The 16071-nt window shown below is 31.7% G+C and overlaps 1 protein-coding gene across 1 annotated transcript; it reads right to left on the bottom strand.

The window, feature by feature from the left end:
• Positions 1–585: 585 nt before the first annotated feature.
• On the bottom strand, positions 586–12479 carry LOC126742392 (brahma-associated protein of 60 kDa). Its single transcript, XM_050449042.1, has 8 exons — positions 12208–12479; positions 6366–6529; positions 6027–6305; positions 5774–5972; positions 5552–5718; positions 1233–1440; positions 968–1174; positions 586–913 (listed from the first exon to the last, which is right to left on the bottom strand). Exons 1-8 carry the CDS (start codon positions 12322–12324, stop codon positions 758–760), a joined length of 1497 nt encoding a protein of 498 aa, XP_050304999.1. The 5' UTR covers positions 12325–12479; the 3' UTR covers positions 586–757.
• Between the last annotated feature and the right edge of the window lie 3592 nt (positions 12480–16071).

Genomic DNA, 16071 nt, shown 5'->3' with positions numbered 1-16071 from the left:
ATACTTAATGGTAGAGTTACTGGACCATTCGAGTTGCCGGAAAATTTGAACGCTGAGGTTTACCTAGATTTCCTGGAAAATCATTTACCAGACTAACTTGAAGATGTCAACTTAATATTTACCGAAACATTTGGTTTCAAAAAGACGCCTGCCTGGGCCCACTATGCTCGTCGAGTAAGGGTAATGCTGGACAGAGAATTCCCGAACAGGTAGGTAGGGCAGGGTGGTACCATGGCGTGGCCGCCACGTTGTTTATTGGGGAGAAATAAAACACAAAGTCTACAACAATCCTATAGAAGACATAGCTGAACTGCGCCGGAAAATCCAGGCAGCCGCTGAACAGATGAACAATGAAAGATTCGCCCGATTAATAACGCGATCTTTTCGAAAAAGGTGTAGAATGTGCATTAGGATTGAAGGCAGACTATTTGAGAATTTGTTGTGACTCTAATAAAGTTTAATTTCATTTACTTAGATTTTTTTTCATTTATTTATTTTGACTGTAAAATTATTAACCTAGCTTAAAGTAGCGGCGTACATTTGACTATGTACTAAAAAAACTTCTTTACCAAAAAAAAAAAAACATTTTTCTATAAAACTTTAATTAACGTACGGAAAGCACTATTTCACTATCAATACTACATACTTAGCGTTTAAAATTTTAGTTGGAACTATCTTATACAATGATCATTTTTAAGAGCTATTTTTAGTTTAAAACCTAATCTAAATAATCGGTTACACAAAAATTATTCTTAAATCAGTTATTACGAATACCTAAAGCTTGCTCCAACTCGGCCCGTTTCTGTTGAACCTTCGTATAGAAATAGCGACAAACAGCCTCTTGCGCCCAAGGTTGGTAAAAGAAGTCTGATCTTCTTTCTTCTTCTGGGTTTCCAACCACATCAGTCATCGTCTAAATTAAAATAATATACACTGAGAGTCCAAAATAAGAAATTCACCCAAATACCTTTAGATCTCTAGTTTGAGACACTATCCATTTATGAATAAAGTGCTGAGGATCTTTGGCAAAACTCAAGAAGAATTCTCTGTTTGTTTTCAATTGGTTAATCGTGTCTACCGTTTCATGAATTTTCGAATCCAATCCTTGAATCTCTTGCTGGCTGGCGGTGCTGAGCAGGAAGTTGTTCATTTGTGTTTTTAATGTGTCATCCACCTAAAAATAAAAAAATAACATAAAAATGATTGTTTATTGTCATTTTGGTACTTCCCACCTCCACATCAATGTCGTAACAAGCCGTCTGCTTGCTCTCCGCTCCTCCTTCCACAGAAATGACATGGTTGATCACAATTGGATCTGGTGGGTGCAACAGAGGATTTAACCTCTGAGGAATTTCAGCAAACTTCATTTTAGATGTGTTAAAGATCTGCTCCAAATATTTGTCGCAGATGATGTATTCCCTCTCATGAGCATCTTGAAGTCTATAAATTTAAATATTAATAATAATAAATGTCTTATTACTTGTCTACAAAATATATAATATAGAAATTTACGCAAGTTGGCGAGATCGAACATGGTAATAAATTAAAAAAGTTTCCAACGCCCTGCATGCAAATTCAATCTACTTTTTCTAATTCAACTCTAGTTGATTATACATTTAGTATATGTTGCATGCACTAAATCTAAAGTTTCGTCGGAATGATTGAAACTGGTCATGGATTGGTGCTATACCGTATAGTTAGATCTACAGTTTTGAATTTATAATAATAATAATAATAATCTTTATTCATATACAGTAAAAAGGCTAGAGTGCAACTGGACCTAATTGTTCAGCTCATTTATCCTTAAGAACAAGACATACACTCCTTCAATATGATAGAAAAAGATCATAAAACCAACAAATTCAAAAGGAAAAATTAATTTTTTTTATAATCTATCATCAAACTAGATGATGTGTGGGCACAAGATTTGATTATTGGCGAAATTAGGTATTAAATCAAGAAAGTTGGGGCAAGGCCAGACATAGCTTTTTAATATGGTTAGAGAAAGCTGCGATTGAGCAGACTTGAAGGGCAGATGGTAGAGATGGTTATTATTACCTGACTTATTAGCCAGGTAATATGTAAAAGATCTCTCGAATTTTGCGGGTTGATGTCTAGGTATGATAATCTATCTAGGAATTTATGTTACAAATTTTCAGAAAAATCAGATGCATTTACTTCACGGAGTCAAAGTCGTAGGTGGGAAATTCGAGGGGTGAGAAAAGGAGTAAACTTCCGAAAAAAACAGTTTTCTACTCGATAACTTGCCAGGAAAAAGGTAAACAATTTTTGTTCAAACCGCAAAGTTATAGCTCTTGAAAAGACGCGTCTACTCGTATATACATCGGCTATCAAAAAAAAAATCATACTCAATTTTTTTTTTATAGAAAAAATATTTATTTCGGTATAACTTAAAACGAGTAGGTTTAGCAAAGATACATTTAAAATGTATAAAATGTAGCCATTTTTATTTACTAAATTGATTAATTGAATGAGAACTCTATATTTTTGCAATCACACCGCCAAAAAGCCATTCTCTTTTCCTAGCTGCAACAATTGATACATTGTAGAATTAGATTTACAGAGGATCTCTGTATTCACACTTATGAAAGACAACCTTGTTGCGACTAAAGATCATTGAAAAATAAAGAATTTCATGGCAGTCCCGCATTTACATCGACGAAAAATCAATCTCACATATGAGCTGCAGCAAATAATGCATGAAATAAGAATTCCATGGGATTTTTGCTTTCACTTTCATGAAAGATCATTTGCGTGCTCTAGTTGCAATGAAAGTTCTACCTTAAAATGAATAGATGCACGAGTTTCTGCACTTAAACCGGTGAAAACAAGAACTACATTAAGAAGTTAAGAAGCCGCCTGTAGCGTCATCAATCGAAGTTGTCACTAAATTTGCAATCATTTATTTGCAACGCATAGCCATAGAAAAATCGTGAATTAGGCTTACTGATTTCTGCACCGTATTTGGCGCATTTTTTTTTTAACTTGATGTCTCTTGATGATTAGTTTCAAGAATTTATTCATCCTTCCTCCACCTTTTCATATCATAATTGTCGAGCTAAGTCAAACTGATAAAAAAATTGCTTATAATTGAAGCTACATTTTATGCATTTAAAACATCTTTGCTGAACCTACTTACTTTGAGTTATATCAAAATAAATATTTTTTTTTATAATATGAAGTTAATTATATAATAAAATATAATATGAATTTAATTATAATATGAAGTAATTTTTTTGAAAGTCGACCTATATATCAGTAGACGCGTCTTGTCAAGCTAAATTTTTCCTGACAAGCTACCGAATAAAAACTGTTTTTTTGGAGGATTGCTCTCTTTTTCTTTCCGCTTAAATTTACCCCTAGGACTTTTCCCCGTAAAGTAAAATGCAGCTGTGATTTTTCTGAGAATATAATATCAAAGTTGCCGGTCTCACGGTATAACACTAATCCACGACCAATCTTATCATCCCCTAAAAAAAGCCCGGCGAAACTTCAGATTTAGTACGTGCAAAACCCTATATAATCAATTGAAAAAAAGATCAGCCTCTAGACAATTTTTTCGTTTATAAGACATTTTCGGTCTACAGGTAGTACAGTCAAACTGTACTATTACCGATTATTTTCTTTTAACTACCATAAAGAAGAGACTAAGTTTAATACATTCTGTTGAGCTAAATCAAAATTTTAAACACTTTTGTCAATAGATTTTTCCTCTCCTCTCCTGCCCTAATTTGACATTTTATAGCAAGAGGTGTTACATCAAAAAGATGTTGAATAGAATAGAAGAAGTACAAAAGATTGGAATATTGAAATCATGGAGGTAATATTTTTTTGTAATTTTTATGGGGATTAAAAAAGGTTAGAAACTTTATTCCAGCAAGTTCTTTTGGCCATTTTTATTACCCAATTTTTTCTCCAAAGCTAATGGGTTATTCTTTGCTAAGATATGCTACCCCTCCATCCTTAAAGAAAAACCACCCTGTACAATCAAGATCAGGTATAAAATGAAGAAACACAATATATACATTTCTTACACATAAAGTAATGCTTTTAACTTTTTCTGAAGTTCTTACGGACTAAGTTATTTTACTGCAGGTGCTACAGTTTGGAGCCATTATTGTTAACAGTACCTTAAATTTGCGGACCTGTGCTTAGGGATAGCGAAAGAATGAACGTTTCAAGTACCTCTTCCACCAACCCATATTTGTTAGCTTACTACGCCGGAAACCTTTATGTATAAAAGTAGCCAACTGAAATTTAAATCGTTTCATCGTAAGAGCAGCCATTTTGAGCAATATAGTAACGGAGCACCGTGATTATATTTGTTCATAATGATTTTTTTTTATTTTTGTAGTTGTTCTAAACTTTGAATTAATGATGGTCAGAGTCGTAAAGATGCAATCTTACATCTGCTGTAAGATAATCTTTGTTCATATAAAAAAATTTCAATTTAAAAAAGTTGCTAGCAATAACCTAGATTCAACTTTTTATGAATAATTAATAGAAGAAAGGCATGATCCACCTATATTTATTTTAACTGTATGCGAAAGAGGTTCTCAGTACCAGCAACTTGGACTCACTCTGGAAATTAAACTTTTCCCAAACAACCCAACCCAAACCAATTTGTGATTTATACATAGGTCTAAGGTATGTATAGTAAGAACAACTCGATTTATAGCTTGCAGACTCGTCCAGACCAATGATACCAATTAGATGAGATCAATTAGACCAATCATAAACCACAATATTGTCAGCGCATTAGTATGAACATTAGATACGAAGGTGTTTAGAAAATCTTGAATACAAGCTAACACCAGATATATGAAATCCAAAATATTTTGATTTTGCTAATAAATCGAAATATGCAATCCTATATCAAATGCGCGGCTAATGTGTATCAACACCAATACTGTTGTCTTTCTTCGATCGAATGCTTTAAAAATATAGTCACAAAAATGAATAGAAGCTATTATAAGCGAATTTACCCCATTATTAGGCGATAGTGTGACACTATGATTAGCTTTTCCAACTTCATTCCTACTCCCAAGATTAACATCTTAAAAATAGGAATCAAATCGGCAAGTTTCCAACGTTTGGAAAAACACTAAATTGAATACAATAATTTATTATAAATGTAATATATGGAGTAAGACAAACAGTGACAAGATGTCATTCTTATATTTCGGAAATCCAAATCCACAGCTTTGCTTTTCATTTAAGAAATTACTTTATTTACTTGGCCTGATCTCTGAATCAACAATGTATATTGTATATTGCCGCAAGATATCAGTATCAGCCTTAGAATTTATTTTCAGAACACCGTGGACAAAAAAATATTAAACTCCGAGGGTTTTCATAAATATTTTGGCAGGAATTATAAGTGCTATTAATATTAAGTATTTGCCTAAAAATATTGAGGATCAATTGGCATGTTATAGTCATATTATACATACTATATCATGATACAGAGGTTAACATTGCTTCTCATTTTTAATTTTTTTAATTTTCTACAAAACTATAAAAAACTTACTTATGAGTTTTTATATATTGCCACAAGGCAGATATAATGACTGGACGAGTTTGTGTGTGTACGCCAAGCAGTCTAGCCAGCCTCGGATCCAATTTAAATTGCAACGGTTGATAATCAAGAAGCAAAAGGATGGTACATCTGACATTTTTGTCTCCCGGCCTTTTTACCTAAAATAAACTATAACATAAATATTTAATTTTTTAAAGTATATAAGGTTCTTGCCTGAAAACCATCAGTTTCCTGTGTGGTTAGAGTTCTATGCCATTCAACCAAGTGGTTATCTGGACCATAAAGTTCCTTGTCAAGCTCAATAACCAGAGATTTAAAGAATGATGAGAATTTCCTTTTAACTTTATTAGGATCATTTTTTGAGTCATCTAAAAGCCTTCCTTCAACTCTTAACTCCCATGAAGCCACTGACCTAAATTTAATAGTGTATAACTTAAATTTAATTAAAAATAGTGAATGTATTTACCCTTCTTGACCAGGGCCATCAGGTCCATCTGGGCAAGCTTCTTTAGCTGGATAAAATGTATTAGAAATAAAAATTCGTAGCTTGCGTTTTTGCTTCATTGGTCTCTTCAATGCCTCTTGGATATCCAGGCGCTTTCGCATTATAGTTGCATCAAGTTTCCTCTCAAATGCAAGCAAATCCATATAGGCTTGACTTTCTGGCACCAAGTCCCTAACCTTTTGTGGCAGAATTTTATCTGCTAACTTCTTTTTCTTCTTGCTTGTGCTATGACTGTACTCACTAAAATATTAAATTTTAGCATATCCTTTTTCAACACTAATTTTGTTTTTTAAGCTGTACCTTTTTTGTTGCAAAGCACCTCTGGTATCAGCAGGGCGTTTTCCTCCACTTTGACTTTGCATTTGGCCTCTCATGGGAGAATATGGGGCTCCCGGAGGTCTCTGTATCATTGTTCCACCACTGGTATTCATTGCGGCAGGTGGGTTATTGTATCCTGCTCTTTGCTTGAAAAATAAATCTTTTTATTGATTTTGCAGAATCTTATCAAAATCAATATGCGAGAGTAAAATACTACAAGAAATAAAAATCTGTCATATAATATGGACAGCTTAAATTCAAGGCAGAATAAATGAAGGCAAATAAATATATATATAAATGTTTCATTTTCAGAAATTAAAAAAATATCCTTTACTAAAGGTACTAATTAGAAGCAAGGAAATGGTTCTTAAAACCCCCAAAAATACTAGATCTATATTGCATCTAGGAGAAATGGACCAATTAGAATATCTGGTGGTTTTTAATAATTAAAAAGCAAAATTGTAAAAACAAAACAGAAAAAAAATATAATTTTTAACAAGATAAAAGATAAAAACACAAATGTTACTTCACATTTAGTCATTATCATTTTAGTTACAACAGCATTACTAAAAACAACCAGTGAGTTTTGTGTTTTTTTATGAATTAGGTCCAGCTATTTTATAAGCATTTAATTGCATCACCTTTTTTTTATTAATTTGTTTAAATGCTCTATAAAATATTAGGTAGTTAAATAGATTTTATTTTTTAAATAAATAAATATTTAAAACTTCTTACATAATGCAATTAATTATTTTATAGAATTAAAAAAAAATCCATTATTTTTGTATTCAAAAATCTAAATAGATTTTATTATTATATCATTTTCATAACCTGGTTTCATCCTATTTTGCAATTTTAAAATTCAAATATTATTATAGCAGTCCATCATGAAGTACAATATGATGTACTTATACATAATTATGATGGACATTGTAAAGACTGTCCAAACTATAACACTAGTAGGTTATCTCGGTTGCTGTGGGAAATGAGTCTTGTCGTTTGCGATGCAATTTTCTGAAGTATGCCATTGTTAAAAATGTGAAAGCTGTCCCACATATTTTCAAAATTTCGCTGTAGCGTTAATTTTGAAAATCTATGATTTTAGGACTCTTTTTTTGTATCTCTGTTATTATTAAAAGTTTTTATTGCGTTTTTTCCACAGAATACGGATATATTTTATTATTTAAGTAAGTATTTTATTTTATTATTTTAGTATAGTATTTATTGTAGTGTTTTAGAATTTTGAGATAAAAAGATGGATTTCCTTTTGAGCAATGTAACACACTTGCACATCAGATAAGTGAGTCCAGTATACTATCCAGAACCCACTTATCTAATATGCAATACCTTTTATTACAATTATATGAGGGGAAAAGAATCTCATTTACAAGGAGAGCATCTCCATATAATTTTAAAAGTAAATGAACCAGTCTCCATATTTCCTTGGTTAAAAATTTGGTGGTGAGAATATGAGGTATGTAAAGTACGTTTAGATCACAATCTGCTAATATTTATTCATTTATCATCTCTCATGGCATATCTGAACAACTGTTGCAGAGTCTTCAATAGAAATGAAAACCATAGGTTTCAATTCTATCTTTATTTATTGTTTTATTTATTCTTCTATTAGTGTCAACAAATGAAGTACTCTTACACAAATCAAGAAATATAAAGTCACAAAACCTAAAAAATACAATAAAACATGTGACTAAAAATTATTTATGTCTAAAATTACTCAAAACTAATAATGCAATTAAAAATAACACAGATATAAAATAATAAGGTTAAAGGAGGTTAGCAAAGTTGGACCAGAGTTACTCCTCAAATGAGTAAAAGTCATTTTTAACTAGGTACTCCCTAATAAACAAATATATAAATGCCTCCAGAAATGTTCTCTGGGATAAAGACCTGATAATGTTCTGTTAATGTTAGCAGTCTTTAACAAACTATGATTTCTAATTAAGAAAACATTCCAGTTTTAATAAAACCCGGATAGTTAATGCAAGTTTCAGGTGATTTCTTCCTTGATATAAACCACAAACTCTCACAAAAACTCCACATCATTTTGTTGGATCCTTCAGTTATGGCTTCTTTATGGATATTTTAGACAATTTCTTGGTTTTCTTCAAATATGAACTATCAATTTAATCATTTTATATTATATTAGAAATAGTGTTCTTTTAAATATGTATCTAAATGTTTACCTTATTTTAACCTAAAATCAATTTCCTATAGCATAGGAGCATGAGGAAGGGTCAAGGACAAAAGTGTACCATACACTTTTCGGTAAACACATGAATGGTTTCATTTGTTGTGTTTATTAATTAGTGCAAAAAATAGGCAAGTATTATATTATTAGCAAGCAATTTTAAATTATTAAGAGCCGATTTTACATTATGGTAATATTTAGGTATTCTAGGTACTTCTAAAGGTACTCAAGTAATAAATAATGATGAATAATGAATATAAATAATGAGAATAATGAATTCCTTCCAGTAAGGTGCACAGATTAAATATCCCACAGATTCGTAGTGATAAAGTATTTTTAGATTTGAATTCAAATCTAAATTACTAGAGACTACCATGAAAAAATGAAATCTGATGTTTTTGAAGATTTTTTTTGTGAAAGGGATCAAATCAATTCCTGAAAATTATGTCATTGTTAAACTGAAATTTCCATCATTGGGAAATAAAAATTAGTTTTGAATTAAAGAATCCAATAAAATTAGTTTTGGCTCAAGTAAAAGGATTTATTGCTAGACATACTTGTACCTTTAAAATCAAAGATGTTAGGGAACTTTTGAAAGAGACAGTGGACGACATTACCAAAGAAAACTGGAGCAGTGATAAACCACATAATTAAAAAAGAGGAAAAGATAAGAAATCTTGATAATTTTGTTGAGAAAACCATAGAACCTTTAATAATTACAATGACATTGTCTGATTTGGATGAAAATGATGAAATTTTTTAATAATAAAATTGTTTGTTTTGTGGACTAGACTCCATATAATATTGAGTATATATATTTTTGTTGTATTGTCTATATACAGGGTTATTCAAAGTCAAAACAGGCTTTACTATCATAAACACATGGTATTTGTTGATAAAGCTTCTTATAATATAAAATAGGAACATAAATCAGGTGGATTCAACATAAACAGTAACAAAATTTAATTTTAAATTCAAGACGAAATTTAACTAAGATTTTATTAGAGTAACATCACAAAATCTAACCCTTACATCTTTAGTAAAAACTAATTATATCCTATTGGCCTATTCCTAATTATTTTCAAAAAACTCTGTTAGGCTGTAAAAATACTTGCTTTGAAAAAATTCCATTAAGGACTTTTTAAAGTTAGGAGGACTTTTAGAGGCTTTTATGCAATTTTGAAGATTGTTAAAAAATTTTATGCTCAAATATATTAGGGAATTCCCTGTGAGTTCACTTTTTGAGATGGGCATTGGAATATTGTAGTTTTGTCTGGTATTATAATGTTTTAAGGAGCCATTTTTTTCAAGATATGATTTATATTTTTTATATATTAGCCAAGCAGACTCAAGATAAGTATCTTTAAATAGGAATCTACATGAGTCCTGTGGAGATTTATGACACATATGTATATCTAATAGCTCTTTCTTGCAAAACAAACACAGAGTTAAAAATACAATATTTTACCATTACAGTATAACAGCTTAAATTCTAGAAGTCTAGCGGTACTTTAATATTAAATAGTTTAAAAAAATTTTATACACAGTCTCCTAAATTTGGTTCTAAGAGTGACAACTTCCCACACTTGGTAGCTCAAAAGTTAAGGAGTTTAGGACAGCTTTATTTGAACTTTTCTTTTTAAAATTACCTAAGGATTAACACCTTTGGTTTCAGGATCAGCATCTTATTCTGTGTTATACAGTGTGTATCAACCAAATGGAATAAGTTCCATTGTAAATAAATGGGAGTATTTTCAAAAAAAACACATATTTCATGTACAATGTCCTACAGCAATTTTCAACAATTTTGGAGATATTAAGTGTTTTCCAGTTTATTGCATAAATTCTTTACAATACACTCAATGCTTATTTCCCATTTTAGTTTTGATAGTGGGAAAGTAAACACAAACCATTTTAACATACCTTCTTACTGATACGAGATTAAAAAAATAAATATGTGTTATAAAATTGTGTTCTTCACTTTGGTTTAAGATGCTTGGCCTTGGAAATTAGTGTCTATCAGCAATAGTTCGCAGTGTCATAGTTCTTCGGATTTCCTTAACTGATTATCACAAGAATGCATTTAACAGAAATGCACAAAATAATATTTCTACAGATGATTAGTTATGGCGATAAGACAGGGACACAAATGAAAGTTGCTGGCTTACTTCATGGAAACAGAAAAAAACATCTGCCATCATACAGGAATACACTATCACTAAAAGCACTAATCTGTCCTAAAACCACTCGCCATATTCTGCCTTTCATTAATTATGTGGAGCACTAATAGACTCTATTAAATACAAGTGGAACATATAAGGCCACAAATACCATAGTATTTAAGCCATTCTAGTGCAGTATTTAATACAGTGTACCCTTGCATACTTTGGGACTTAGGTTGGAGGAAGAGGTAGAGTATCAAGATCTTCAGGGTGGTTTAACTTGGTCCATTTGAGTCTGGATTTCAATCTCTTTAATATGTCTTCTTGTCATTTTATTTTAAAAATTATTGTCAAATAATGTCATAAACCTATTTAGTTAATATGCCTCTTATAAATTTTTTTCTTCTTGAACACATTGTATGATTACACATTAGTTATATTTTTATATATGATTATTATTATTTTTCATGATATATGAATTGTTATTACTTATATTTTGATATATTGTCTTAGTGTTCAGGATTAGATTCCTTTTAGACAATAAATATATTTGAATTTGAATTCATCCCTATTTTATTTTATAGCCATTAAGTATTTATCATGCCATTCCTGTAATCATTGAGACTCCATTATTGTTTCAGGTTTATTTATCGTCTTATAGCTAAAACCCATTTTAGGCAAAATGTTTCTTAAGCTAGATATGCTACAAGAAATATTTGCTTCGTCTTTAATTAGTCTTTTTCTTAAGGTAACCATAGTGCATATCGATTGTTCTTCATACACCTAATAAATTTTTCTTCTTGATAAAACCAAATCACTCTTATCCACACATTTCAAAGAGCCAGATTCTCTTTGTCACTTTCTCCTGGAAATTGTGTATTTCTCTATTATATTATTAAATGTAGCCAAAGGTCATTGTGTCAAACCACACATGTCAGCTGCAGCATCCTCAACCTCAGTTACTACAGGATTGCAGGTATTACTATACCCGCCTGTAGTTGCCACATTTTTGTGCTATAATTCCACAAAAAATAACTTGTTTAAATCAGTTGTGTACAACAATAGCCATTTAAGTTAACTCGTAAAGAACTTAATTAGAATTGAAATTGTCACACTCAATTTCTTCTTATTTATACTAGATCCTAGGTAGGTAATTACAAACCTAAAGGTAGATATAATACTTACAGACCTAACATAGTTTTAATTTGGACTAAACTCAGGTATAAATATATACACATATTTACATTTTTTGCCATTAATTGTATCTACTTAATATTTTGCAATGCAGGTAAATATTAAATTACTAATGGGGCTATTACCACAAATATGATAATTTTGGGTCTTTTGACTTTTTATGTCAAGGGTATATCTTTGGGTGCACTAAACCCTTCTGAAACAATTAAATATTTAAAAAAAACAGAAAAAACATGAGAGTACTTGGGATGTAACTTACCGGAAAATTTGGTTGAGTATAGGGCCGCATCCCTTGATTTTGAGGTTGAGGATACCTTTGTGGCGGAGGGCCAGTGGCAGGCGGGTTAGGCCCCGGGCCAGGAAATCTCTGAGCCATTATTTTGACTGTCTCGGTGTCTTAATTTGAATGGTAGCTGAAAATATTATTAATAAATTCCACAAAATTTGAAAAAGTAAAAACCGCTCAAACGTATAGGTGGATTTACAAAATTATTGCAAAATGAAAACAAGCCGACACACATCCAATGTCACAATTGTCAAATGTCAAATATCATAACTGTCTTGTCTTGTGATGTCAAGATTGTCAAAAATTAAGTTAACAAAAAAAATGCCTCCTTTGGACAAGGCCCTATTTACATGTATACGCGTTTAGGGAAATTTGCAACAATGCACTTCACATACAATGCTATTTGTATCATGAAAGTTAGCAACGGAATAAGAAACGAAAGTCAAATTTCTAAAGTCGCCTATCAGATAGTTAAAAGTCTGCCCGCGATATTTTTTTTAATATTTAAGAATTAAATCTGATTTTAAACTTCTGAAAGAAAAAGGAAAAGCTATAATTACATATAGAAGAAACTAGTGTAAATTCGATATTTTTGACAAACATAAATCATAAATGTTCATTAATTAATAAATAATTTAAAAAATCAACCAAGTTTTTTTAGCTAAGGGGTTAAACCACCCCCCAAACAGTTTAAGAACTCATAGTAATTATTAAAAATGTTGTTCTACCTTTACACCTACAAACTCGTTGTGTAGATAAATGAATATAAAATACACCATACTCAGCGTGTCCCAAAAATCAACGATATAAGCCGAAAACGGGCAATAGACCTCATGGATTAAAAAAAAATTTTTAAAAAAATCTGTCTTGAGTACTTTTAAAATTACAGGCATTCACAAAAAACCGAAAAAAACTGACACCCCCTATTGATCTTTGTAGTACTGTGGTTACAAATTTTTAAATTTCTTCACAATTTTTTTAATGTAACCCTGAATAACCCTTTGATAAACTACAAAAATTAAATTCAAACACAACTGTTCACATGTTGGCCTGAGCTTTGATGCGACAATTACCACATTTTTGGAGGCAAAAAGATGTCTCAAAATTTGACACGATATTTAAACTAGTTTTAGCACAAGGAATCGGTCTATTTTCAAACTTTTTGAACTTTTTCGGAAGGGATATAAATCACACAGCAAGATGAGGTCTGCTGATTATGCCGTGCTGAAAATAGCACATCAGATGATCAGAATCCGCCGGGCTTCTTATCAACCAGAAAGTAAGCGAGAAGCGGTCGTGCCATTTATAATGCCTATGTGTAGTCTTCCATTCACGAACATGTACATAAAATTGTATATCATAAAAAAAAATGGTACTGGAGATTCCCTGACCTGAAACTTTCATGTTCTAAAATAATATCTCATGATCGAAGCGTAAATGGCTACACAATCTGGCAATGATTATAGTTTATTTACTTAATGTTAATTTCATTTATTTAATGGGAAAAATGCACATTTGATGAATATAAAAGTGATTGGCCTGTGAGAATATCATAGTATATTTTTATTATGTGTGCATATTACTAAATAGGAGCATAGAACTATTAACTGTACTCCATATGCAACTTACATTTTTATTTCTTTGTTCAAAAAATTAAGATTTGAGGTAAGCTTTCTAAAAATATGAAAAAAAAAATGTTGGGTTGTAAAATTGCTCAATCACCCAGTAATCATTTGAAACCATCTGAAGATCAAAGACCTCTATTAGTTTTTTTGTTTTTATCAGATTTTGGGTGCAGATATTTACTGTTGTACTAATATACAACATTATAGAACTTTGTCAACAAACAAAATATTGTATAAAAATGACATATGGGAATGACATATATTCTTAAAGGGAAATAAAGAACATAGTCTGTACTAATAACACAACAATATATTTTAAACTAAAATACATATTCTTAAAAAAAAATAAACATTTTTATCAGCCTTGATTTTTGGCCATTGTACCGGCCACTAGGGATAGAGTGGCCATGACATTGGGGCACACTGGCTACTAACAAGGAAATCCAGATTAAAACTTATATTTAGGAAAGATTAAATTATATTGGAACCACTAAAGTCAATACCGAAATTATAAGTTGAACGCTTCTTACGAATATTGTTCAAATTTTCATCCAGTTCCACAATGTCTTCATCTGATTCCAAAATTTCTCTGTTAGAAGTTTCACTATCTGATAAATCTGATGTTTCACCCTAACTTTCGCTACTGAATGGCAGCAATTTCATTAAATCCTTCTTAACTTTTATAGTATTATCTTTCTTATTTTTTATAGTATTATCTTTCTTATTTTTTTTGTTTGAAATTCTCTTTTTTTTGGCTTTTTTTCAAGTGTTTCTTTTTTCTTCCGTCCTGTCTTTCGTTGTTCAATATCATTAACTTTTGGATTTGTTCGTAAATTTTCAGGAGGTATGAAAAGAATTGTAGACTCATTTTGATCTACTACATTTCAAAACAACAACAGACACTAACACGAGAATCGTAAATGTTAGAACGGGTAACGAAAGATAAATAGTTGGTATGGTGACTTACCCTCTTTATCTTAGGTGACGTAACATATGAGCCCAAGGAACAAAAGTTATTTAAAAGTCACTACTGTGCCCGGGTGGCCACTGTGACCCAATCTCCCCTATTGAAGAATTTTCACATTGCACAAACTTGAAAATATTTTAATGACCTTGCCTATGATAAAAATGTTTTCATAATGGTTCACTAAAAAAACCCATAATTAGGTTTTTTTTCCTCTTGGAGTTCGTCCATTATAACCGAATACACCTCAGCCTAAAGGCTTATTGTGCTGACCCCGAAATACCTTTATACTACCCATCCTAGCAGCTCGCTGCCCTGCGGGGTACAGGTCTTTTGCTGGTGTGGTACCTAATACTTCTGGGTCTACTGTGTCTCTCCCAAATATTTGTTACCTTTTGCGGCACAAAGCCTCGTAATTGCAAATTACATGTCGCACTGTTTCTGGTTCCTTTTTGCACAATCGGCAGTTAAGATCTCCATTATGTCCAATGATACTCCAATTCTGTTCAAGTGTTCTTTAACGGCTATGTGACCCGTTCTGATACTTATAAGTATTCTGAGTTTGTTCATCCCAATTGTAAGGAGGTCTCTAAAGGAGTAATTTTTTCGTCTTTTTTAAAGTTTATAAACATGTTTTCTCTCTTCAGCTGTCTTATTTCTGTCCAGTGAACTTGATGTCTTCTTTTCACTCAGTCCCTGATCTCACTGCGGAGGGTGCTTCTTGGCACTCCCAGTGCAGGTTCTAGTGCAATGTAAGGTGCCGTAGAGCCTTTTCTTGCAAGTTCATCGGCTTTTTCATTTTCTGGAATACCTGTATCTCCCGAAATTTATATAAGCCTAACTGAGTTGCGGGCCCCTAAGGTTTTCAGTTTCATGAGGCATTTCTAAACCAGCTTTGATGTGACCCTAGGGTTCGATAAAGCCCTTAGGGCGGCTTGGCGGTCTGTTATTATTAGGATTTGCTTATTAGTGTATGCTGTCCTAATGTTTTCCCTAGCACACTCTAGTATCGTAAATATTTACGTCTGAAAAACTGTGGCTTTTCTTCCGAGCGGATGGGACGTTTCATGCTTAGGTTTTCTTTAAAAATTCCAGCTTCCGTTCCCTTGTCGGTTTTGGATCCATCTGTGTACCACATAAAATCTTCGTATAGTCTGCGGTTACTGTCATTCCATTCTTTTCTTGTTGGATATTCAACTTTGAATGGTGGATTTAATAGCCTCACAGATTCCTGATATTCTTTGGTGT

This window comes from Anthonomus grandis, chromosome 11, assembly GCF_022605725.1.
Source record: "Anthonomus grandis grandis chromosome 11, icAntGran1.3, whole genome shotgun sequence".
NCBI classification, from domain to species: Eukaryota; Metazoa; Arthropoda; class Insecta; order Coleoptera; family Curculionidae; genus Anthonomus; species Anthonomus grandis.
This window is presented reverse-complemented; position numbering and strand designations above follow the sequence as displayed.

What these genes read in the sequence shown, in the direction of transcription:
- LOC126742392 (XM_050449042.1), bottom strand. Translation starts at nt 12,324, where the DNA reads ATGGCTCAGAGATTTCCTGGCCCGGGGCCTAACCCGCCTGCCACTGGC. An exon ending in GATGGCCCTGGTCAAGAAGG is followed by an intron (nt 5,973 to 6,026) that starts GTAAATACATTC and finishes TATTAAATTTAG; the next exon opens with GTCAGTGGCTTCATGGGAGT. An exon ending in CTCAAACTAGAGATCTAAAG is followed by an intron (nt 914 to 967) that starts GTATTTGGGTGA and finishes ATTTTAATTTAG; the next exon opens with ACGATGACTGATGTGGTTGG.